This window comes from Microcebus murinus, chromosome X (assembly GCF_040939455.1).
Source record: "Microcebus murinus isolate Inina chromosome X, M.murinus_Inina_mat1.0, whole genome shotgun sequence".
Lineage (NCBI taxonomy): Eukaryota > Metazoa > Chordata > Mammalia > Primates > Cheirogaleidae > Microcebus > Microcebus murinus.
In genome coordinates, this window is record NC_134136.1 from 59,934,750 (window position 1) to 59,962,417 (window position 27,668).

General features: G+C 41.5%; 1 protein-coding gene across 1 annotated transcript in view; it reads right to left on the minus strand.

Moving 5' to 3' along the window:
• The window catches only part of GPC3 (glypican 3), a 413,275-nt gene extending 391,938 nt beyond the window's left edge, over nt 1–21,337 (minus strand). The window contains exon 1 of the mRNA XM_012764774.2: nt 20,983–21,337. Coding sequence (XP_012620228.1) covers nt 20,983–21,157 — 175 coding nt within the window. The 5' untranslated portion in view covers nt 21,158–21,337. The remainder of the gene's footprint in view (nt 1–20,982) is intronic.
• Nucleotides 21,338–27,668: the final 6,331 nt, after the last annotated feature.

The window sequence follows — 27,668 nt, forward strand, 5'->3', positions numbered from 1 at the left end:
AGCTTCGGCTATTAAAACCTTCTCATCCATAAGGTCTCTCTCAGGGGTCTCTTTCATGTTTTTTCTCCTCTCCCCTCCAGATAAAGCCCATGAGCTGTCATCGCTCAGAATCTTCAGCACACTTTGTACCTCTCTAACACTGTGTTTTACAATCTATGTTTTGTAGCCATTGGAATAGATTTTTTATCTGTACTGTTAAGTTGTAAGTTTCTGTGGGCAGGAACTATATCTTGGCCATCTGTGTATTCCCTGACATGGCATAGTGCCCAGTATATAGTACATACTCAATAAATGCCTGTTGAATTAATGAACAAATGCTAGTCAACAATGAGAGCCTGCTTCCTAAACATAGTAAGCTCCCTGTCTCTTTAAGCCTTCAAGCATAACTTTGGTAGCATTATCAGAGATACCACAGAAGGTACTCCTGTACTAGTTAGGAGGCTGTTTCTGATGACCTCCAAGGTTCTTTTCTCTCTATGTTTCCATAAAGGCCATACTCTAAATCACTAATGGTCATCACTGGTACACTATGATAATGCATCAGAAGAGAGATTTCCCATAGCCATAAATGTTAGAACTGGTCCTTTTGTCATAAGCAAGTATGACAGCATTTCTTCAGATAATCTCATGTGTGACAACTATATATTTACCACTTTGCATACAAGTTGTACCTAAAACTCCATATACCTCAACCTAAAAAGGCAGTCTTTTGCTTCACAGATATTTTAGGCATCCAAAACTCCTTGTGGCTGATATTTCAGCAAACCACAAAGACTAGGTAGAAAGCTTCAGTAGATTGAAATGACACCATCACCTTGATCCTACAGATCCTGTGAAAAGGTTTTTCAGGTGGATAATAAGCAACAATTGCCTTCCCGTGTCTAACATGTTTAGAAAAAATATTTTTTCAGAAAAGAAAGTCCAATAAGAGTCATGACGTAAAACGTAAAGGCCATGCTGAATAATGTATACTGTTCTGTTTCAGAATTCTTCTGATCCAGAGTGACCTGGCTAAGTCATTTTACTCCCCAGGTCCTCAATTTAACCATTTGAAAAATGAGTTAACAGCAGTTGCCACCCACATCCCAGGAAACACACTGACATTTTACAACTGACTTTAAGCTTCCTCAAACAAGTTCCCTTTAGAGAGCTCTGGTACACTGATGATTCATGAGGCCCCACATAGCTCTCCTCTATAGTGGGTTGAATTGTGTTCCCCAAAAATATATGTCCATGTCATAATCCTTGGAACCTATGAATGTGACCTTATTTGGAAAAGGAGTCTTTACAGATGTAATTAAGTTAGGGATCTGAGGATGAGGTCATCCTGGCTTATCCAAGTAGACCTAAATCCAATGACAAGTGTCCTTATTAGAGACACACAGAGAAGAGACACAGAAAAAGTAGAAGGCTATGTGAAGAGGCAGAGATTGGAGTGATACAACCACAAACCAAAGAACACAGGGAGCCACCAGAAGCTGAAAGAGTCAAGGAAGGATTCTCTCCAAGAGACTTTGGAAGGAACACAGCCCTACTGGCACCTTGATTTTGGACTTCTGGCCTTCAAAACTGTGAGAGAATAAATTTCGGCTGTTTTCAGCCACTCAATTTGAGATAACTTGTTATGTCAGCCCTAGGAAACTAATACACCCTCTCTCCCCCTCTACCCCACCTAAATGTACCTGCCTGATTATGTCCAAATGTTTCGTCGGGGGTGAGTTACTATTTTGGTTAAGCCACTTCATCAGGTGTTATCCTAAAGTGCAACACTCCTTGAATAATGCCCTCATACTTCAAGGCTTTACTTGGGATCTTCCTCCATCACAGGAAAAGAGGCAGGTCAGGACACCTGGACAGGGTGTAGGGGCAGTCTCAAAAAGGAGAAAAAGGTCAAGAAAAAGATAAACAGGGACCAAACCCAAATTTTATGTAGAGTCAGCCCTGGGAAAGTAATACTGACAGAACCCATTGACTATTTCTTTAACAGCAATAATCCCATATTATAAGAAGGAAGAAGCTTTGCAGAAGCAAACATATAATCATATTGCCTCAGTTGTTGGCCCATATTCCAGCAAGTCTGTTAGAAGAGTGCTCAGATCGGTCTAAATGCCTCATTCTCATTGCTCAAAAACATCTATCTGTTTTTGTTTTGTTTTGTTTACCAAAATAGGCATATTTTGAGTATATGAAAAAAATTGTTTCAAGATATTAGCAAAACTAAATAACCCACAAAGGGAGCTAGGCAATAATGAAAGATGCCTATAAGTCTGGGCCACCAGCCCAACCCTGAATTTGGTAGGGGTTTTTCTTCACATTACCCGTTCCCTAGTCTTCAGTATTTCTGGAGATGGTGTTTAACCAGCTCCCAGGCAAATCTTCCTGTTGCCCAATTGCCCTTACTGTTAAGATGCTTCTCCCAGCTCTAATGGCTAACCTAAATTTCAGTTTCAAGCCATTGCACCTTGTAATTACATTCTCAGCCACTGTAAATAATCTGTGCCCTCTATTATATCTTTCCCCTTTCCCTATGATAGGAACCTGTGGAAAAGGGAGTCAGTTGCCTTGTTAGTACAACATACACACTGCACCTGAGCAAAATGCAACCTAAAGAAAATCAAACACTCACTCTTGATCCCTGAGTGAAAAGCAGTTATTTCTTTTTTGCCATTCTTCAGCTTATCTGAGTGTCTACACTGACGTGCTCTAGTGCTGTGGCATTTATGCCATCTTGGGGAATAGCTGTGTAAATGCTCCAGTAATTTTATACATCTTCAACATACTGTTGTGTTAGAACTCGAGGATCTGAAGGACTGGGAAGGACAGATTTTCCTCCTCCTCCTTCCACCCTCATGTAATACGAATCAAAATCCTCACTAATTGGTCCTCCTCCTGCATATTATTGAAGTCTAGACTTAGTGGCAACCCCTTTCTGTGGAAGAGATTTAATGGAGGAGAAAAGTTCACAGGAGGGGAGTTGGCAAACCACTGCAGAGCAACTATAAGAAACTTGGAGACACAGGAGTTTTTGGTAAACTGAGGTTAGAAGCTAAAGCTTGTTGTTTCAAAAACACCCCCCACAAACACACACATACACATTGGTGATTTCACTTTTCCCTGAACCAAATGTTTTCTAAAATTGAGGAAAATCTCAGTTATTAACACAACACACAAAAGACTTTTCAACAATGCTCAGTAATAACTTTTTTTTCCTTCTTGCTTTCTTCAGGAGCTATGAATAACAAAAATATATTATCCAATCAGATGATTTGGGGATTTCCCTTCCACTTTCATGATTTTACTGAAAAACTAAATAATTGCTGATACTAACTTCATCCTCCCATCAACCTGTGGGTGATTCAGAGACAGAGCTCTCCAGAGCCCAGTGTGGGCTCTACCAGGCAGTGCCAGGAGGGCTCCAGATCAAGCTGAATGAACTAAGCCTGGATCCAGGGTCTCCCTGTGGCTTGCTCATCTTATATGACCTGTCTTCAGAAAGCTACCAGCTCTTGAGACCACAACAGTTTGCTTAGGAATATCTGCCTCATCTAATTTTTACCTGTTTTTCCCCTAGATAGAACAGAAATAAAGGGAAATGGTGACACAGGAATTATGGAGCCCATAATCCCAAACTGTGCTGACCATGCATGTCAAAGGAGTGTTGGGTTCAAGGTAGCTGATGCCACAGTGGGCTGAGGCAATGATGGAAACAGGTTGATAGAATCACTGAAGAAGTTCAACTCAAAGGATGACCTTCACTAAACAGGAAAAGAAATGCCAGTGCCCCCAGGCTGCTGGGCTGCATTCGTGATGCAGCATTCCCACTGCAGCATTCCCACAGGTTCAAGCCATTGGTTTTCCTATGACTGCCTCCTTCCCCTCAGCAGATATGGGGACACATCTACACCTGGCTCACACCTGTCTATACATCTGTTTCCCCTACCAAGAGCATGGAGAGTGGAGTATTTGACTTTGAAACTCCAGCAATTCATAATACTGTGTTCTCACAACTGGTTTCAGGAGTAATTTCTAGAAATGCTGAAGCCATCACAAGAGTAATGATTAAGAACATGGCTCTGAACCCAGACTAACTTGGTTTAATTCATTTCATAGCTATTTGACCTTAAGTCACTAAACTGCTCTAAGCCTCAGTTTCCATGTCTGTAAAATGGGGGAAATAATGCTACCCACCTGGTAGTGCTGTTGTGAGGATTAAGTGGGATGTTGCCCATAAAGGGCTTAGCACAGCGCCTGGCTCAATAAATGTTAACGATTATTAGCACCACCCCCACCACAGGTGCTCAATAAAAACTTGCTGAATTGAAGTCACACCAGTGGGAATGACTAGCAGATGTGAAGGCGACCTGGGCTTTTTTTTTGTTTTAGCTTTTCCCACCTCACTCTGTACCAGATGACCTCTGAGATTTTTTTTTTTTAGAGAAAGGATAGAATGGGGGATACTTAGGCTATACTTTTGCTGATATTCAGTTTTTCATTCAGGGCAGAAAATCAACTCTGGCAAAGTCGGGCACATGATTTTTCCAAGAAATATGACAAGGCTATTAAAAACTCTAAATTAAAGTTGTGTAATGAGCATGAATCTGAATACATTTAAATTTCCTCTAGATTCAGTAATTCCAACAACATCCTTATATATGTTGAAAGTGTGCTTTTGCAACTGTGAGGAGACCAAGGCCCTAAAAGATAGCAGAAGTTCTTCAAGGGTGGGGGTGGGGAGGCGATACACAATTGTTATGAAAATTAACCCCTGAAAATGCACAGGTTTTTATTACCAAAAGGATGCCTGAGGAGATTACTAGATTTTTAGGGTCTTTACTATGAAGAGAACAACCTGCATGCCTGAAATAATTAAGAAGAAGAGACTCAATTATCTAGTAAACTGAAATTTCAAACCACCCCGCTTACCTAAATGAGAAAAGCTGCTTAGACTAAAGCGTCATTACTTCTATTTAGACAAGCCTTAGCAAAGATATACAAGGAGCTAAAGAATGGGACCCCACATTCTTCCCTAAGCCACACAATGCCTGTTTATGTAAATAGGATTTTCAATAACACAACAGAATCTGAAAAAAAAATGTTTTCATTATTGTTTCTGAAAAAAATGCAGATGCAGAAGATGAAAGTCAAGGAGCTTTCATTATGATGGGCATTGAATACCCTAAAATATTAATTCTATGTGAGTCTGAGCCTGGATTCCAAGTGGATCTAAGAAATAGGCAATGACTGTTTCTCCTTAAAAAGTCTGAGTACAATATGAGGAGGCACAAAGGTTTCTCTGATTCCATGGCAAGTTGAATGCATATTTATTTAAAGGAACTCAGTTTAAAAAGAAATAAAAGTAGTAGTAGATATCTATTTACCTTTATTTGGCAGAACTTTCCAAAATCTGAGCCAAAATATAAATATTCTTGCCTCCACCATCATCACTATCTGCTAATCAAATACTCCTGCATGACCATAACAACCTCCAGACACAAACTAAAAGCTCATTAAAGACTATATGGCTATTTATAGAACTAAACAAAGAAGGAAAGACCTATTAGCAAAATTAGACTATTCATACTTTTGACAACTATTACTATTTGTTTGAACTCAAGTGTCCAGCTCCTTTACTGACAGGTATTGATGACTATAGAGATACCACATACCTAGAGTTTTAAACTGACCTTGTAGTTTTTTTGGTTCAAGAACTCAAGTTTTGACCTATACTCTGTATATCAGCCTTCCTGTTGCTGTTTAGGCAGCTGATAAGAGGCAGAAATCCTTCTTGCTCATTAGGCCATTAGCTGATGTTAAGCAAAGGGCTGGGGAGGGGTGTGCTCTGTGGCCCAAAGGAATGTGCTGGACTCCACATATAAAGCCAGCCCCAATTTGGGGTTAAGAATTTAACCTTAAAAGGCTGACAAGTCATAAATTTGCCTGAGGTTCATATATATGTGTGACTTTCACAGTTTATATTTCCTAGCCAGGACCCAAAGTCAAAACATGCCCCCTGATTAATGAATGGTACTAATTGTTATTCCTGACTTGAGAACATTAGTCTTTATCCATAATATTTTCTTAAAAAACACACAATCTCATACCTAAAACTCTCTGGCTTAGGGGGAGTTTGGATGACTAGTCAGAAAAAAACAGAAAGAGGAGCCTAATGTTATCTGTTACTTGGTGCTACCATTTTGGTAGTCAAGATTGGCTCAAAGCTGCCATTTCTTTGTGTCCATCAAGCAAAGTGCAAAGGAATGTCCTCCAAATCTAAACATCTGAGATAAAGCAACCATCTGCGACTCTACACAAAAAATGAGCTAGAGGGTGGGAGGGTGGGAGCAGGGCTAAAATGTCTTCAAGCACATTTTTGTCTAACTTATCTTGTTTAATATTTATACATAAGTGAATAACCTAAAATCCTTGGCCAAGCTTGGAAGAGAGATACAGGACAAACAAAAGATCCCCATAAGTATAAAGACAAAGAAAAAATACCAAGGAATAGTCCAACTGGAATAGAGTCGCTAACCTGAAGTCAAAATTGAAACTGGGACAATAAAACCCCACAAGCAAAACAATGTCCCTGAAATGTGATAACTTCATCAGGGAAAAGCAAGCTATAATTCGGTTAGCCTACAAGGTAGGTGTCAGTTCTAACCCACACTAGCAGTGTTTCAAAGGGGCTTCCTTATCTTTAGAAAAAAGAAAAACATTCAATGGAAGAAAAGAGATTTCTAAGAACAAAGATACAGTTTGAATTCATTGAGAATTATGATAAAGTGAGAGAGAATGTAAGCTACATAGCAATGATCTGGGGCACACAAGTCAGGCATATCTAGCCTTGTCCTGTATGTCCAAAAAGCCTTTTAAATACTCAGAGTTCTTAGAAAATTGAATGTAAGTTCATCGGTGTATATTTTAGAGCTCTTCATTTTCAAACTAAGGAATAGAATTTTACAATATCCCAAGACAAGTAAGCAGGTACCCGAACCAAGTATGTAATTAGAAATGGAAAGCCTATTTTCTCTCCAGAATCAGTGAGGGCAGGCAGATGTGAAGGAGGGTGAGGAAGATGAAGGAAGAGAGAGGAGATAAGGAAATCAGAAGCTATAGGAAAAAGAAACTTAAAACTAAAATACAAAGAAAAATATAAAAGATTCCACTCATCTATTTTTTCAAGGGAACAAGAAACACAAAACTATTCAATAAATATAACAAACCATAAAGCACCTTCTGTTCTAAATTATAACCAGTTAAGCGAGAGTGTGAAGGTGGCAGGAAGGGGAAAAGGCAAGATGTGGGGAGCAGTTTGATAGATGAAGGAGGGCCCTCAGTAGCCCTGGAGGTATACTGAGCCCCAGGAGGGCTGTGATGAGAGTGCACAAAACATCCAACATCGTTTTTCCCTTGAACTATCAGTGTTAGAGTAACCTAGACTACTTATTATCACTACTCTATGAAATATTGATAAGCTTTTCAGGAATTTTACCCATGTTATCCAGAATTGGGTAACATGGTACTGGTAGTAAGTCCCATTACCACTGGGATCTAATTTGAAGATAAAACCGATATTGTTGGAGGAAGACCTTGAATGATTGAATAAATGCTGGTTCCAACATCACCTTCAGGCTCTGTGAATGCGGCAAACTTACGCTCTCAAAGAACAAAGAAAAGGCAACCTGATAGCTTTTGAAGGCAAAAAAAAACCCTTCAAGCAATATTATTAAATTGACCTGAAGCATTGGAGTTTTAAAGGCAAGAAATGACTTAGGTTTTAGAAATTAACACTTACATAAAACCTTCAGAATACTGTGGGGAGAATAAACCTTTATTTCAGAAATAAACTTGGAAGTTTGAAAACAAAGCAGAAAACCTGTTTCTGAAAACAGAAGGGACTATTTGAAACACTGAGCACAGTTTTTCTACAGCTCTTTGAAATCCTTCAAAAGTTCTACTCTGACTCCTGGAGATGGCCAGAGAAGATATATCCCAGAATGCCAGCAAAAGAGAAAGTAGGAAACCATCATTTTCCTAGGGTAAAAGCAATATGATCTCAGGAGATATTTGTTTCTGGCCATATTAAATTAAGCTAAGGCCTAGATCAGAGGTCCCACCTGTCTACGGGAGCAGAAATAGTGCTTTCCGAACTAGTCAAAGAAAGATATTAGCCACCAAGCAGAGATCCTGCTGGCTCCCTCTGTCCCATTCATTATCACATTCTCATTCATTCTCTCAGCCTGTTATATTAAATAGAGGGCACACATGCCAAGGGCATAAGAGTGAGAGACATGATGGAGGTAGACTTGAAATACTTAGCCACTTAATTTGAGTGTGGGATATGTAAATGAAGAAGTCAAAGATGATTTCAAGGTTTCAAGTCTGGATGCCAGACAGAGATGCCATCACCAGAAACGTAGAATGTAAGAGACATGTTTGTGCAGATGGGAAAAGAAAATGATGGACTAATTCGCTCTGTTGAAAGTGAAGCACTGGCAGGACTTCCAGATGGAGATGTCCAGCAGGCAAGTGGGAAATACTGAACTGGAGAGTAAGAAAGAGATATAAGAGTCATTCAAACAGCAAAGATAATGAAGTCATGGGAATGGATGTGGGAATGAGCAAAGAGAGAACAGAAAGGGCAAAGGACAAACACTACTGGGACACTTACATCTAACAAAGGGTAGGAGGAAGAAGGCAAACAAGCAAGGACAGAATCAAGTAGGAGGGGAACTCAGAGTACATAATGTCACAAAAGTCAAAGGAGTGTGGGAATTTAAGTCAAATACTTTATGTACAGACTATATTCCTTCTTGCCATAGTCCACCGAGTACACTGGAAAGACAATGAGCTATGGAGTGAGACAAACCTGGATGCAAATCCTGGCTCCGTCACTTACACAATCTTTGGGAAAGTAAACCTTTCTCAGCCTTAGCTTCTTCATCTTCTTCACCTACCTTTCAGGTTTGCTGGGTTGATTAAATTACAGATTAAATATAAAGCAGCTGGCACATAGTAGGCATTCAGTAAATGTTATTTTTCACGATCTTCCCTGGTGGCCCTTCCAAACTATTCCATCAATCTAAAAGTAGCCTTGAAAAAAATCTACTGGAATACAAGGATTTTCAAGCTTATGTTGAATGAAAGTGGAAACCCCAATAAAGGCAACCTCTTAAACCACAGGGAAATTAAAGAAATCATTTATGCCAAAGAAACAGAAAATTATACAACCCTCTTCCAGCCCCGAAGAAAAAATATTATATCTCCATAGGCACTTAAGAACGATCAGCCCAATTACACAAGTATTCCTTGCCTTTACTTGGAACCGCATGTTTTAGAGACTAGCCACCAGGGCCAAGTCTGAAGTGGAACGCAAAGCAGAGCTCCAAAAGCTACACATTGTTATAGCTTTCATTCCCCAGAATGGAAGAGCACTCCCCTCAGGGGGAGGAACAGAAGGGCAGCCATGTTGGAACCATGCAAGTCACTGGAACTCAGAAGTGACAGACACTTTATGAGTGGTTGCATTGTGCGTGCATGAGATAGATGAAAGTAATGTAAGGTATGATTTTGAAAGACCACCCACTTTAGTTGTTAAGAGTAACAGCTAAAAACTTTCAGTTTAAATAACATGCATAATATTAATTATTGCTATCAAAAATAATAGAAAAATCCACAGAAAAAATGCGAATCTAAAAAAAAAAAAGAAAAAAAAATAATAGAAATTGAATCCTTTTTTTCTTGTATGTGTGTGCATGTGCATGTGTGCATGTTTGGTAGTATATTATCTTATTTGCAAAGTTTTGCACTATGACAACATATACTCACTCATACTTTCTCTTAATCAAGAGACTTTTTGAAGTCTTTGGCAGTTTTTTAAAAAAATCACCAGATGTTGGCAAAATACATTTTAAGACATGTCACATGCAAAAGCCTGGAAAATATCATCCACACCCATGACTTCCAACTTAAGCCTATATGCTGATGAGTCCCAACTATGCTTCTCCTGAACTCCAGAAGAATATATGCACTCTTTCCCAGTGATCTCATCTATTCCCAGGACATCAATTACCATTATATGCTGATAATTTCCAAGTATCCATCTCCAGCCCTGATTTCTCTGTCTTCTGTGATCCAAAACACAACTTGAACTACTTAGCAGACATTTTCTACCTTAATGATCAAAGGACTCCTCAAACTCAACCTTTTTAAAACTGAAGTCACTGTTCTAGCCCTTTAAAATATGTTGGTCTTATACGTCACTCATTTATTTAACAAATATTTACTGAGCACCTATTATGTGCCACAGCCCTACCACCCAGAAAAACTAGAAGTTACAGACTCTCCCTTCTGTCCTCATATCCTGCCATCAAGTTATGTCTACTCTACTTCCCCTAGTCCCTCAAGTGTAGCTTTTATTCTCTGATTTACTGCCCCCTGCCTTATCCCCTGTGTTACTAAAACTCCCTGGAACCATTCACTCTCCAATTATCCTTCATGCTAAAAAACATTTCCCTGCCCGGCATGGTGGCTGATGCCTGTAATCCTAGCACTCTGGGAGGCTGAGGCAGGTAGACCACTCAAGGTCAGGAGTTCGAAGCCAGCCTGAGCAAGAGCAAGACCCCGTCTCTACTAAAAATAGAAACAAATTAATTGGCCAACTAAAAATATATAGAAAAATTGGCCAGGCATGGTGGCGCATGCCTGTAGCCCCAGCTACTTGCGAGGCTGAGGCAGAAGGATTGCTTGAGCCCAGGAGTTTGAGGTTGCTGTGAGCTAGGCTGACGCCATGGCACTCTAGCCCAGGCAACAGAGTGAGACTCTGTCTCAAAAAATAAAATAAAATAAAATAAATTTAAAAAATAAAAATAAATAAAAAAAAAACATTTCCCTTCTTATGGCTCCTCATCATCCTTGGATATGCCTGAACTCTCAGCATTTCCTGCCTACTTTTCTAGTTCATCTTCCCTTCAGAGGTTGGAGCACAGAGGTCCAACTATTCCAGTCCAACAAACGTGTCATTTTGTCTCTTAACTATGTACCTTTGCACATGCCTTACATGATATAATAGCCCTATTAAGGCAACTAGGCACCCTCATCCATAGCTTAAGAGCCCTCAGGCCCTCACATCGTGCTCAGCTCTATGGCAGCCCTTATCATGCTACCTTGACATCTATGGTTTTCTGTGTCTGGCTCCCTCAATAGGCAGGGAGCTCCTTGCTGGCAATGATTTTATCTTATTCATCAGTTCCTAGCTCAATACCTGACACAGAATCAGTGCTCAATAAACGTTGATTAAAGTAAAAGATGAATAAAGAATCTTTTAAATATTTATGCAGAGATAGCACACAAAGTTCATTATTAGTGAGCTCCTTTTCCGTGAGTTTCCATCTGTTTTCCAAAACAGATAAATGTGGTCCCCAGTACAATCACTCCATGAAACCTAACTTGGAAACTGTCCCTTGGGTCACATTCTCATTTCTATGGAGCTCAACATGCAATGCAGCCAGTGCTAGAAGTATTAATAGTTCTCCAAAGTGGGCCAAATTCACAGTATGGGTTGACTGTCACTACTTAACAGGGATCACATCACATCTTTGTACTTGGGGAATGATGAAACTTGATAAATAAACAGTAGCTCTATGATATCAGTGACAACTAGCTCAGCAACAATTTGGGGCCAATCCAACAGAAAATGGTACACAATGTCTGAAAAGCTGTACCCTCTAGCTCTTTCCAGTGTAAGTTAGGCTTATTCTCTAAATTATTAAAGGTATACAGATATAGGGATATAATATGTGTACATGCGCGAGTGTACAAATGTGTCTGTGTGTGTTACAACCAGGCAGGTTGCTAGAACTCAGAAGCTACAGACAATTTATGAGTGGTTGCATTGTGTATCCACGAGAGATGTGAAAGCAAGGCTTTCATGACACAAAATGTAAGGTATGATTGTGAAAGACCACCTACTGTTAAGAGTAACAATTCACGGCTGGGCGTGGTGGCTCACGCCTGTAATCCTAGCACTATGGGAGGCCGAGGCAGGAGGATTGTTTGAGCTCAGGAGTTTGAGATGAGCCTGAGCAAGTGTGAGACCCTCTCTCTACTAAAAAAATAGAAAGAAATTAGCCAGACACTAAAAATATATACAAAGAGTTAGCCAGGCATGGTGACTTGTGCCTGCAGTCCCAGCTACTCAGGAGGCTGAGGTAGCAGGATCGCTTGAGCCCAGGAGTTTGAGGTTGCTGTGAGCTAGGCTGACACCACGGCACTCTAGCCTGGGCAACAAAGTGAGACTCTGTCTCAAAAAAAAAAAAAAAAAGAGTAACAATTCACAACTGTCACTTTAAATAATGCACATAATTACTATTTATTGCTATCAAAATAATAGAAATCTATATATGTATACATACATATAATCTGTGAATATACGTAGGTATATGTGTGTGTGTGTGTGTGTGTATATATATATATATATATATATATATATATATATATATATATATAAAACATATCCAAACACTACATTTAGGTAAAGCTGCAGTTAAAAATCTTTCCCCACTTGTCACTTCCTCCTCAAGCTTCAGTTTTGAAAGAGCGGCAACAAGGCTCCCAGGGCCACAGAGAATAGGTAAATATGCTTCACCTCCACCACTCCTTCTTCAGTCTCTACTGCAAATCAGTTTAGACAATTATACATTCAGAGAATCCATTATTTGGTAGTTATATACCATCCCAGGATCTCACTGGACAGTGGCCAAGTCCTCTAGACTATGTCTTTAAGTGTTTATTCTTACATTGATTCTAACTAATTAATTAATTAATCCTACTAATAACTCCATACAAGGCACTCTACTCACCATTCTAGATGATATCACAATGAATCAAACATGTCTCCTGCATTCAATAAGCACAGGGTCTGGAAGAGGCCATGAACAAGCTCTATACTTCAATAAACATGGATACTAAGTGTAGAAGAAGTACAGACAAAGTATTTCTGGGAACCAAATGCAATTAGGAAATCCCTCTGTATTATCTCTGCATGCATGCAAATTTCCAAATCCAAATGTTTTCCAATCCTTTCCATCTGTTATGTGCCAGTTAACTTTCTGATATATACTAGAATGAAAGCTTTGAATCTCCTTCCTATGTCTGTCACTCTAACTCCTACTCTCTTCACCATGTTTCCCTCAGCTTCAATCATCCAAACCAATATTTGACAAAGAGCTATGGGAGACTACCAGGATGCCATGATACGTAGTTTAAGTACTAATATACAGGGTTTGGGAGAGAGGGAGCAGAACTATACTTAAGGAGGAGAGTATGTAAATAGAATTCTGATTACTTTTTCAAATGAATTAATCATCCCTTTCTTTTTTACCCTCTTTATTGCTTGGGTCATTATCTGAAAGGACTTTCTGATAGGTCATCCCTAGGCAACTAATTGAAAGTTTGGTTTACTGCAGACAGAAATTAAGAGAATTCTCATGAGGCCCTTTATCCTACCCAAATAAAATTTCCATGGCTGAAAATCCACTTTGGATTATGTCCTTTTAAATGTATATTTATGGGCTGGGCGCGGTGGTTCACGCCTGTAATCCTAGCTCTCTGGGAGGCTGAAGCGGGAGGATCGCTCAAGGTCAGGAGTTCGAAACCAGCCTGAGCAAGAGTGAGACCCCGCCTCTACTAAGAATAGAAAGAAATTAAGTGGCCAACTAAAAATATATAGAAAAAATTAGCCAGGCATGGTGGCACATGTCTGTAGTCCCAGCCACTCGGGAGGCTGAGGCAGGAAGATTGCCTGAACCCAGGAGTTTGAGGTTGCTGTGAGCTAGGCTGATGCCATGGCACTCTAACCCAGGCGATAGAGTGAGACTCTGTCTCAAAAAATAAAAAATAAAAAAATGTACATTTATGAAGCTTGCTGTCATAGATAAGGAACACCAAACATTGAGGAAAAACTTACATACATTCAATGTATGTTTCTGTAACTGACACCAAGTTGCATTATTAATATTTTCACAAACCTAATTACCACAGATCTGTAAAGTGAAGATGAATATTAATATATCCATTTATGTATATGTATAGATCTTTAAATTACTTAGAATATGCTTATAAACAAGCACAAAATACTTACCTCTTGTAAGACTTGGCTAGTCTACTTCTTCCAGAGACTCATTGTGCAGCCAAATGAATTAAACAAACATCACTTACCTATTGACAACAAATGAATTTTTGACCTGAAAAAGTATTGACCTTTTTTAGAAACCTTAGTATATTAGTAAAATTAAATCACTACTTAAATATTGGCTTTATGGAAACTTTATGCTTATAATACATTTCTAACTCCACTTATTCATTCAGTCTATAATTATGTCTTGACTACCTATTATTTGTACTATGTACTGTGCTAGACACTGGGGATACAAAAATGAATGAGATATAGCCTCTAACCTTAAAGATATCACAGTCTAGTAAGAAAGATGTAATTAGAAACATGTACCTTAAAGTTGCCATAGTCAGGACTTCTAATTTTCCAGTAATAAACTTATTTTCAAAAGGCAAACCCAAAAAAGCCAATTCAAGTTTTATTCTAAAGTTTTGCTTTCTTCTCAGTTTATAAGAAATAAATATATGCTTCATTGTGGAAATCTTGAAAAATACAGAATATTTTTAAAATCATCACTTCAACTGAGAAATGTACATCTTTCAACTTTCAGGTGGATAGAAGGAAAACAATTCGTGGAGGTTTCTTTTACAATGGCTTTGACTTCTCTGTCCCTTCTTATTGCCATTTTCACTTGTATTTTATCTCCCTTCCTATCAATTATTTATCAATATAAGCCTATTAAGTGTGCTTCAAAGAGTTTAGTAGATTTACTAATCTAGCATATAAATACAATTTCAGCTACTAGAAGTAATTAACTGTTTGGAACACTAGGGATGCATTTTGGTTCTAACATTGACTGCTTTTTATTCATGAGGAAAAATACAAACTCTCAAATGAGGCTTTGTCCAATTACACACAAACAGAGGCAAAAGTGAAAACGCCTTTCTTAGTAATCAATCTGGATTCATTTTCGTTTAAAAAATTGCAAACAAGTATTTCTAATAATTAGCACTTGGCTAATTGATCTTTAATTGGCATAATTTGAAGTGCAGAAGTAAATCTTCTTTACTTTGCATATTCAACAAGATATTCAAGTGAGACTATAATGTTTCAGATAGCATTCGGCTCCCCCTACACACATAGCATTTCAAAATGCACATTTTTCTCTGCTGATATGCCTACCTTCACTTTGCCTTCTGAACCTCATTCTCCCTGTCATTATATCTCAGAAGGTAAATTCACATTACTTTATGATGTCTCTAAAGCCAGTCTGGGGCCCATGACTTGGATTCTATTTTCTGATGTTCATTTCTTAATGGAGTGTCGAGGATCTTGTTTCAAGCCAAACAATTTACTAAATATGGGCAGATAAGTGGGGGATTTTTCTGCCCACACTTTCCATTAGAACCTAGATTACCAAAAACATCAAACCCATTTACAAGATTGGCTAGGGCTGAATAGATGTTGGCTCCTGGAATAGCCTCTTGAATTGAGCCTATACATGAATTCTGATTCCAGGTTACAGAAACTTGTGAGGTACTTCAACAGGTTCTTGCATGTGTTATAGCTCAAATCCCAAATATGGTAATATCAACCTTAGCGAGAAAGGTCTAGCTGACATTAAATCAAAGAGGGCTTGATTTAAGAGATGGCCTACAATTTATGTGCTATAATAATTGTTGATCTTTAACGATACTAAGCCAGTCATAACAATGCTGCTAATTTCAATTTGTTCTTCGGGTACTCAACATTAATAAGCCCTGCCTGCTAGTAAGAGTCGCCAGCTAACTGAGCTAAGCCTATGTCTATCTCCAGCTAAAATTATCTGTAGCCTTAAACGTTTGTCTACAAACCCTAATAATGTGCCATAACAATTTGAACTTAGGCTTTTAAAATAAGTAGGATGACATATAGCTTGAGAAAGTATGTGAGAGTTCATAGAGAATACATAATAATCTAGAAGTTCTATTTCTGTCAATTATTTACCAAATGTTGTACATTGCTCTTAGCCTTGTGCTCAACCCTGCTCAAAAGCAGTGCTTTCCCTTTAAGAAGCTTATAATCTAAAACATACAAATAACCATATGCAGAAAAAAGCTAGAGATCAGAGTAAAAGGAAGCATTCACAAAAATGTACAAATTCAGCATGCCAGAACTTTTCAGTTGAGCAACATGATCCCCAGTGAAATTCTTTCCAAATGATGTATCGTGTGCACAAGTTATAAGTGATTATCTTCAATTTTCTTAGAAATGAGTAATAAGATGCCACTTAAGACCCATGCTTTTGTATATGCATCAAACACTGAAGTTGGCATGGTCATTGATAGCTGTCACTTATGGAGAAAATATATTTTCTGTCTTGTCTCATACCAGACAAATCCAGGACTCTTTTCTCCCAGGTTGGTAATAAGCAGCCTTTTCCTAGGCTACAGTGAACAGCAAACATTGCAACTCTAAAGATGGAAGCAGCAGAATACTCAAAAATATTGCATCAAAATATTTTATACAACCTACCAGCCCATAAGAAAAAAACACATTGCAAAACTGACACCATCTGTGTCATCTAGCATCCATCAAAATCTTATGCCTGTATTTCCTAATGCTTACAAAAATGGAATTTGCTCCAAGAATTCAGAAAACTCTTTTTAAGATGGCGGCCCTATTAAGAGACTTCTCCCTATCTCCCACTCCATCTCTTCAGTTCTTTTCCCTTGTCCACGCTGGCTATTGTGACCATTTCAGCCAATTTCCTGGAGGTATTTTCTAGCCCTTTTCACCCTATTTAATCCTACAAGTTTCCTGGGAAGCCTGTTATCTTGTGTGCTCCCCCACTAGACTGTGAGCTCCTTGACAAAAGGGATTGTGTCTCACTCCTCTCTGCACCCCCAGCACCTAATACAGAGCCTGCCAAGGAGTTGGCAGTCTTAGACTTGTTCCAGACCAATGTGCTCCACCAATCCTCCACCATCTCCTCCATCAGATTCATGGCTCCATTTAAGTACATCTCAGTACCAACATCAGAATTAGCGTAATAAATATACTCAGACCACATTTGAAATAATTCTTTAAACTATTCTAATTTAGCACACAATAATACAAGTTTTTCAAAGTTTTAACAAATCACCTGCTCACCCAAATGTCTAGTGCAATCTCAGAGGAGAAAAAAAAAAACAAAACCCTCCCACACCTCACTTCTTATTCTCTCTCCAGACATTAGGACCGCTAACTGCTTCAAACTAATTGGGGAACCACAGCTGGCAACCCAGATACGGTTGCTAGTTCTCACACTAAAAAAAAAAAAAAAAAAAAAAAAAAAAAAAAAAAAAAAAAAAAAAAAAAAAAAAAAAAGGCAAAAAACTGAATACCGAACTCTCTCTTTGTTTCAAGAATGTTGCCTTTTATTTTTATGTTGTTTCATCTACTTTGAGAAATTCCAAGTCGATTTTGGCTCCTCAAGGCTGCCTTTTACCCATATAGGCATTTGGCCTTCTGAATTGGTTATTGCACTTTCCAAGGCCCTCCAAGGCAAGATCCCTCAATCTTTTGGGAATTGCAACACGGCCAGGGTTTGTTTGATTTTCCCATTCCCATCAGTCCCCTACATGCTCCCCCCACACACACACACACAAAAGTGGTGTATGGCATTCATAAAGTGAATTACACTTGATTTTTGTTTAGAGGAATTTTTTTCAGACTTCTGTAACATTCCCTTGAGACAATTGGAAACATCATTGTCTGATTACTAGCTCACTTTCCTTGCCTAAAATTGTATCCATTCTTGATTGCGCCTGTGGGTAAGTTAAGCAAAACAAAATAAACATCTAGACTTATGAGCTCATTGGCTTTTTTCTGAATTTTTCTAAATTAAATAAGGGCAAAAGAGCTGCACTGAAAGTTATATGGATTTTTCTGCCAAATGCTAACTCTGTGCGCCTGGTTTCCATCTGTGGTGCTTTCCAAGTTACAAATCCTTTTTTAAAAAAGTGGGGTATGAAGAGATCTATGGATTTGGTGGACATGCTATTTAGAATCACTATTCTGTGCCTTGAACACTCCAAAGAAATGGGAACATGAGATTGTAAGGCTTTAGGTCAGCTTTGTGGAAGTCTAGTATAGTCCTTCAGCACCAGTGATTTATTTTTTAGGCTGGCTGACCTCAAATACCATTTAGTCTCATCCATATTAACATAAGAAATGTACCTTATCCACTCTAACCCAATTCTGCTAATGGCCAAAGTTAGCAGTCAATTCCAAATGCTCTCCCTAAGTGAAACAGGACATTCTTGAGGATTTCTTCTCACTGTGACCAAATCTCATTTGATCGGAGACAACGAAAGCTTTAATGCAGTTAATACAGCGCAGCAGGCAAACTGAACATGGCTTAAAATATAGATGGGTGAAAAAAAGTCAAGCGGTCATCATGATGGTTCATAACTATCAAATAATTTGCAGCTCTCTTTCAATTTCCAACCACTGAACGACAGCAGCAAATTACACATTTATTCACTTTGAAATTATGCACTTGCCATTGTATTTCATCTGCCATTATCGTCTCTTCTCTGAAATACTGATGAGCTCTTTCCGCACATGGGCATTTAGGATTTTCACCATGTTCTCCATAAATACAGTGACCATATTTGCCCAACTAAAATTCAGGATGCATGGCTTCATGCCAGGACAGAGTATTAGAAATCTGCACTGCCCCAGAAAATCCAGGATACATGGCAGCTGTATGGGGATCACCATATTTGAAGTTTGGCTTTGCTCCAGTGTGAGTCAGGACAGTGCTTGCCATGTAGAAGGTGCTCAACACGGGTTACGTTTGTTAAATAGAACTGAAGCAGGGAATGTTGAGTTTATATGATGAAAACCCTTGAAAAGTCATTTCTCCTATAGAGTTTGTGAAATAGTACAGGAAAATGAAAAATCTTTATTACAAGTCCCTGTTCTCTATAAGTATGGCCATCCCTAGGCCGGGAGGGAGCTCAGGCCAAAATCTCATACACAGTGTGTGGGCCCTCCCAATACTTTTATACAGATGCTGCAAAGAGGCAGGCAGCCAGAGAGCTGGGGGAGGGTGAGTGCCTGCGTAAGTGTGTGTAGAGGGGGGTTGCTAAAAGAGTATCTGTGCTTTCTTCTGGTCTTTTTCTTCTTTTAAGCACCACCTTGACTCCCTGGCTTAGAATCAACCAATGTGGCCCCAACCTTAGGCCCATTCATCTTGTGGGGGCTCAGCCTGTGAGGACCAATTTTTACATTACCAACAAAAGCATGTTCTCTGTACTTAGCAATCTAATTACCATGGCACTTCCAGGGGAGAGAGATTCGCTCGTTGTTTCAGCTCTGTGGAACTGATTCATAGGTTGCCCCTTACGGCTCCTGCACACGCCCACGTGGTATGTTATTAACACTTAACAGTGGAAGAGGTGGTTCTACCCTCCCTTAGAGCGAAATCCTGCAAAGCCATATTTAACATATGCGCAAATGCATTTCAGTCACCAAAAAGGGTGACCAATTACCTTTGCAACTAAACAGCAGGCTCGCTCGGCTCTTTTCATCAACCTAAAGAAAAGGCTGAGGGCGCGCTGGCTGCCTAGGTAACCTGCCAGTGAACGGTCGCTGGCAGCGCCCACAGGGCGCGCATCCGCATTCACAACTTAGTCCAAACATCGGGCCCGCCTCCATGACTTGTTGAGAGCCACCAGCCAAGTTTTGGCTAGGGCTGCTCCAGGATCCCTCGGAAGCGCGACACGCGCGCCTCACTAGATGCACGAGTCTCGGAGAAGAGACCCTGGAGGCCACAAACGTCTTACGGTTAGCGAATAAAACTGGCTGTTTCTTCCGAGCGCATCTCTGATAAATTAACCTGTTTGAAACTGACTCTTCTTGCCCGCATTGTCAGTGTAGAAACTTGTCCTAATTGGATTCTGAGGGAGGCGTTAGGAGCCCAACCGCTGGACAGTCAATCACACAAGGCCATTAATATTCATCTGTTGACAGCGGCAGCCCTCGGCTAAGGTTAAAATATGTCCTCACGGCGCAATCTGATTGTGCAGAACAAAAGGCAGGCGTTCAGAAACTTTCCTCCACGTAAAATCATCTCCCCTCCAGGATCCAGCCTGTCAAGAAGGCAGATGAATTTGGGAGGGGAACGAGTTAAATCATCTTTGGACTCCTGTTCCCTGGGCCAGCAGCACCGTTTTTAACCGGATTTTGCCAACCTAGATAAGGGACGCTGTTTGGAAGGAAAAGGTTCAGTTCTCCTCATTTTGGGGACCCTCCTACTCAAAAGTTTCCTTCAGCGTGTGTTCACTCACCACTGCAGATTCGGAAATCTGTCCTCAACTTTGCTTGCACTTGGGCCCATGAGCCTCGGAAACCCAGGCTTGGGAATGAGGGCGCGGGGGGGGGGGGGGGGAGCACGCTGGGGAAAAGGATGGCCAGACCTGCGGCCCAGCTAAGGCTGAAATTCTGACACGTACGTGCGAGCAAGGGTGGGAAATTCCCGAGGCACCAGCTCGGTTGTGGGGCGCCAATTCGCAGAGGTTCGGGGGAAAACAGCTCTCACCTTCTGCCCTCCCAAAAAAATGGGCGCTCACGAGAAAGCGATCCCCACGGTTCCTCCCGCTCGCACCTTCCCTGACAGCAGCTAAAGCCTGGGGGATGCGGACAAGGTCCACATACAACCTCCCTCCCTCCATCCCTCCTTTAGTAAGACCAGGCCAGGCCCCGGGCGCACTGACCACTCCCAGGTGTCCAGCGGCAGGGTGTGCGACCGCGGCCGGGCAGGGCTAGCGCGCTTGAGGTACAGCCACCACGCACCCCCAGGCTCCCCGCTGGGAGCGGAGAACGCGGGAGAGACACCTCCTCACCTGGTACGGGAGTTTCAGGCACCCACTTGAGTCCTGGCTGCAGTCTCTGGAAGAAGGAGCGGACCTGATGACAGGTGGCGTCCGGCGGCGGTGGCGGGGGCTGCGCCTGTCCCGGGCAGTCCAAGCTGAGCAGCATCGCCACCACCAAGCACGCGGTGCGCACGGTCCCGGCCATCCTGCTTCTCCGGGAGCTAGGAGAGCACGGGAGAGTGGCAGCGGGAGTGAGAGCAGTCCTGGGACTCGGCAAAGCCTGGCAGTGGCCCTGAGGAGTGAGAGACGTGCCGCTACCCAGCCGCCGCAAAAGTTTCCTCGCAGCTACCTGGGCTCTGGGCGAGGGCGGGAACCGCTTGGCTGCGCGGGGCAGGGCGGGGCTGACCGGGGTGGGGCGGGGCGAGGAGGGAAGGGGCGGGGCGAGGCGAGCCGCGCGGCCGGGAGGCAGTGGCGGTCGTGCAGCTGCTGGCCTGAGGGGTGCGGGGGCTCCGCGTGGAGCGCAGCGGGGATGACCCCAGCACCGCGGCGCTGGGACCGGGCGCAGGCGGTGCGAGAGGAGGGTGCGGAACGCGTGCGGTGGCTCCTGGCAGCCGAACCCAGCTGCCCGCTCGCCGCCGTTCTACACAGGGCGCTCTGGCATAACTACTGCAGAGGGGCTGCGGGCTCGAGCGCGCTGATTGGCTTCCCAGCAGCCGTCCCCTCTGACTGGCTCTGGGAGAAGTTCCCCAGCCTCACTCCTCCTTCCCGCCGCTCATTGGCCTACAGCCTGGAGGGCTTTTCCCTTTAGGATTATTGCAACCTCTCCATCCTTCCTGGGGGTGTGTGGGGGTCCCCGGCTTAGGTGCCCCTCTGCTTCACCATCGGCCTTCTTCCAACCTGGTCCAGAGTCGCACAAGATCTTCCTTCTCCAGCACGAAATCCACCTCTTCATTCTGCTCTGAGGGGCTTCCCGCGAACCGTTTTCCCAACGCAGCTCTGGCCGGGTTCTCAAAACCAACCCACAAATAGTCACGTTCTGGGGCAGCTGGGGGACCGCTGGGGTTTTCATAGCCTTCCTAATCTTTGAATACTGTACCTAAAAAGTCTGAAAGCCCCTTTAGCTTGCCAGGTTTGATTCAATAGAACCACACAAAGTCAGAGAAAGCACCTGATTCCAGGATGTTAAAAGAATCTATCTCCTGCATGGTAGTCCTGGCTGAGCTTTCATGAAGCAAAGCATTACTGGTGACAACGAAATAACCTGGGGCTTAAAGGCAGCCTAATTCATTAGAAAATCATTTCACACAGCAAACGTGTTGAGCCCGAGCTATCCTATTTCATAGATGGAGTCCAAGGCTGTTTGAAAGGTCTTCTAGTCCCAAATCTCCACCTCTCCTGCCTAAATATCACCATTAGAAATCCAGTTCTCTGAAAATCTAATATCTCTAAAAGGACGAATACATTTAGTCATTACCTGTATGCTCCCAAGTAAGAATCTTTGTGGATTCTTTTTGTGACCCCCCCCACTGCATACACACCCTAGGCACAGAACTCATTAAGTATTTGTATGATGAAATGATTTAATTCCTCAGATTGAATTAGTTTATCATCTCATTGTGTTGTTTCTGACCTAGGAGAAAGTAGGTTTTGAGGGAGAGACTCAGCACCAGGAATTGTCTGGGGTGTACAAGTTGGGGGGGGGATGTGATGTGGAGAAGGCTATGTCCCAGGACTTGTGGACTAAGAAGAGAGAATAAAGGAGAAGGAAGTCACTAAGGAATTCATTCACTCATTCATTCATTTAACAACAAATATTCGAACTCCTACTATGTGCCAGACACTGTGGGATACAAACAGACAATGGGGATACAGATTAATCCGTGTTACTTGACCTGAAAGATCTACAAGCCTAATGGGAAAGACAACCAAAGAAAATGTTAACATTCTGTGTGTTAAGTGCTAAGATAGAGTTCTAGGAGATAAGGGGAGATCAGAGAAAGTGTCCCAGGAGAGATGATGTCCTAAACTCCAATTTGAGAGACCAATAGGAGTTGAGGTAAGAAAAGCAGATGGGCAGAAAAGTGCCCAGACAAAGAAAGCAGCATGAACAAAGACATTGAGAAGAGAGGGCCTGGCATAGCCCAGTTGAAGGGTGGGAGGTGCAAGTAATGATTTCAGGCTGGGGAGTTAGAAGAGCTAAGGTGAGAGAGGTAAGGGCTAAATTAAATTATTTAAGCAAGGGCTAAATTATGCAGAGTCTTGAAGCCATATGAAGGAGCCTAAAGAACCACTTAAGGAAATTTTAAGCACAGAAGTGCCATGATCATATTTAAAGATCTCTCCAGAAGCACCGTGGAAAAGGGAAAAGACTGGAAGCAAGGAGACCAGGTAAGATGCTGTGAAAATAATCCAGACCAGAAATGATAAAGGCCTGTGGCAGAGGAGATTTAGAAAAAGAAAAACTACCAGAGATATTTAGGAGATAGAATTAAAAGGGCATGCTGACCTAGCAGGGGTCCTTAAACTACAGCCCCTTGAGCCACATGCGGCCGGCAGAGGACATTTATCCAGCCTGCCGGGTGTTTTTGCTGCCGCTGCCTGTCCCGCTTAGGAGCCCACTCGTCTAGGGCCCACAGTGCACATGTGTGGAATGTGCGCCACACTCTCCGACAGCCCTCCAACGGTCTGAGGGACGGTAAACTGGCCCCCTGTTTAAAAAGTTTGAGGACCCCTGACCTAGTGTGTATGGGGGCTGGGAGAGAAGGAGCCAAGGACGGAGGGCTCATTCACTCTTTTTTTCAACAAACATTGAGTGCCGCCTATGTATCTGGCATTCTTCTCCTACTTCATAATTTTGCCTGGGGCTAGGCCTGCGCCTGCATTGAACATTTGACAAATGACATATCCACTTTTAAAAGAAACACCAATTAAGAGTCATAATTTGGCTGGTGAGTTTGATATGTTCCACCTGTGGAGCCCTGTGACCAAAGGGCAGATTGGAAGGCAAGCATTGATTGAATTTCATGACCTTGCAGAGGAAGACATGACCTCCCATAAATTCATGATCTTCCAGAGCTCATGCAACTAACTACAAAGGGAGCAGTTGTTTTCAACTACTGAGTGTTGAGTACCTGGAAAAAGGGGACTGGAACTTATTTTTAATATATGCTTTTATATCTAATACACTTTATATGAGCTGGGACAGTGCTTCCCAAAGTGAAGTGTGTGAATCCGTAGGTTCAGTGAAGTGGACCAATGAAGTTTTTGCTTTTTTATTTTAATAAATATTTGTTTTAATGGTGGACTAGAAAAATATGTATATAACTGGTACATCCAACCCATGATTTGATTAGGACAAAGTAAAGGAGGTTGTGCCGTGATAAATTTATTTCAATAAAAATGTGAGCTGATTTAAAGAAAAATATTAAATAGTATTGGGAATGTGAAGATATGACAAAATGTGTGGGGTAGATTACATGCGCATGACTAGGATGTGGGCTAGGTCATAGGCAATCAAGCCCTGAGATTTTGTGAAATATTTCTTTGGCCTGAAAGCTTCTAGTCCCCCCAAGCAGCTACTTCAGGGCTTTTAGCCAACCGAAGGTAGAAGTTAATAAAACTTGCTAGGTTTAAGGAGTGGTTCCATTTTTATAAGTACCTCTCAAAGACTTTTTAACCTTCCAGCCCCGAAGTGATGACTTTAACAGTGGAATTTCAGACACTGAAATAGACATTGAGGCTTTTGGTCAGGAAAGCTTGCAGGAACACCGTGGGCAACTGTCCACTCTACATACCCGGTAACGTGGAATTTTACTGACAAAAATCCAGTTCCCTAACCAAAGCATAAACTCTGTTACATTACCTAATGTATACTGCCCAGATGGGCAACTGTGAATTAAGACTGCATTTTCTTTTTCCTCTTTCTTTTACATAAACAACTGTCTTACCTTTCAAGGCTCCCTTCCTTGTGTTAGAAATGAGACCCATGATTCCCCCTTACTCTTCAGCTAGAAGAGACAAAGAGAAACAATCAGTCTAAAATCACAAAAGGATGTGCTTGCTGATTGAGCCAGTGTTCTCTTTCTACAATTTGTGGTTCTGTGCTTTCAGGCCCAGTTGGAAGCATTTAGATAACACTGTTGGGCCCCATCTTTCTCTTTGGACCCCAGAGGAAGGCTACCTAGCACAGCAGGCCCAGAAGAACTTTTCTTCACCTTTCACTCCTAGTCTCCAGTTTGAAAGAATTCGAGAATTCCCAGCTGTAGCCAGCAGCTATTATCTTGCTGTAGCTGGGAGGAGAGTCTGGTTCCATGGCTCCAAAAGCAGCATAAATCAAGTTTTCTGGGAGAGGGTTAAGAAAGGGTGTTCAACAGCTGCCGCCATGGGAGGAGCTCATACGCAGCCATGCACATGGCCACACACGCACACATTGTTTGTCTTGGGCCCAGTTCCCTTTACTCCTCAGGTAATGTTCCCCTCTTTCTGTCTCCCTCAGGTATACAGTATCTCTGCCCTGAACCCCACTCTCAAAACCTGTTTTCAGAGAAGAAACTTTAAAACTCATCCGCTTACAGTGTATATGGTTGATAGAATATAATGGGGCTGCCCACCCAGGGGTACGAGTATTTTAACAGGATCAAAGCTTTAAACCAAAGGAACAGAGCTCTAAAAACTGTGGAATTCCAGGCATCTGCCAGTGGGAAGGGAGTGTTTAAACTGACGGGCAATGAGGCCTTTTTTGGTGCACCTGAAATCACATCATGTAGACAGTTGCTTATATGTTATACTGGTCAACACCTCCCTAGCCACACCTCTGCACTCTATGGCACACAGCCACTTTGTCTCCCCTTCCCTTGCTGTGTATGACTCCTTTGTGGGGTGGAGGGGAGGGGAGGCGCCAGGCACACTGATCCCAATGCTCCCAAATGTATATGCTATGATCAGAGAATGAATTATGGTCCTTTGGGAAAGAGTGTTCATTCATTCATCCCAGCCAGCAGGCCAGTGCAATGTAAATGGTAACTTTGTAAGTTGAAAGACTTAAAGCCATTTTGAAAATTGCATAATAATCCCAGGCAGAATTTGGCTCCGTGTGTATGGAAAATTAATAGACCCGGCTGAGATGCTTGCATTGTGAGTTGTGGATGGATAGCCTCTCCTCAGATCAGGGACTATGCTTTGCCCTCACTAAATCCTAAAATATACTGCAGTTCTTGTAAGTCAGAGTCTAAGGCTTAAAAAAAAAAACTATTGAAATTTTAATTTGTGGCATCATGTTGATTACTACAAATAAAAAGTTATTCTATTCTGTGTTTGTATAAGGAATATTGATCTAGATTTCTAATATATTTCTTCATATCCCGATCCATTGATTTTTTTTGATTGGGCAGATATACTGTGTATATCTAGCATTTTGTGTCTTTTGCATAGAATACTTGGTTTTCTATAAAAGTTTAAGAGATTTGTAGTTTGGTGACTGAGTACAGTAGCTTTAAATCCAAATGCTGGTGATGCCTGAGGCACGCCTTTATGTGCCACATAGCAATTCACACATACTTTGTTTTGCTTTGAATTATTGTGGACCAAAAACACAGTAGTTCAGGTAATGTAACATATTTATTTTGATGTACGGTGTGTAGAACCTATAATAATTTCATTAAGTTCTTTCTGGGTCTTTATGTTCTGGAGCCTGGGTCCTTAATAAGCCAACTGGCATTTAACAGTTGACCTCTCATGTGTTTGCTTCCATCAAAGTCTTTTCCTATCCCCTTAGCTCCCTGAATTCCCAGCAATATGACAGGAAATCAACAGCCACCACCACAGATAGCAACTCATACTTTTGATAACCTCTCCCATGCCACTGCCCAATCCCTATGACAGTCCTAAGTGTTGGGGAATTTCAAGTAGCATCTCATAAGAAAAGGCCATCCCTATCACCACCCCTAACTCTATAGTTAACATTAAGGCTATCCCTTGGGAACTGTATTCTTGAGAAGCAGTATGGTTGGGACCTGTAGCCAAAATGAGGGAAAGAATAGTTCCAAACCATTCCATATCCTATTGAAGAAAATCAAAATATTTTACCCCAAAATATATCTTTTAACATATTCCCCTACACTACCAACCAGGCCCAGAGTCAGCTTGATTGCTGAACCAACACTTTAGGTGACCATGACACTTGCCATATTGTGTTAGCAAATGTATGTCTACCTATTTGTCTCCACAATAACTTGAGAGCTTTAGATGAGCAGGGATTCATATTTTTCTTCTCTGTATTTCCCACTAGTACAGTGCTACTCAGAGTGCAGTCCGTGTACCTGGTGTTGGTCCATGCACCATTTGCTACCTGTCTGTGACAAGTTTATGTACAAAAATTGAGAGTAAGCTGGGCGCAGTGGCTAAGACCTGTAATCCTACCATTTGGGGAGGCTGATGCTAGAGGCCCACTTGAAACTAGGAATTTGAGACCAGCCTGGGCAATATAGAGACCCCATCTCTACAAAAAAAAAAAAAAAAAAAAAAGGCAGAAAGGCAGAAAATTAGCCAGGAGTGGTGGTGCTCACCTATAGTCCCAGCTACTTGGAAGGCTGAGGCAGGAGGATTACTAGAGCCCAGGAGTTTAAGGTTGCAGTGAGCTATCATGATACCACTGCACTCTAGCCTAGACAACAGAGTGAGACCCTGTCTAAAAACAAAAAAAAAATTTGAGAGTAAGC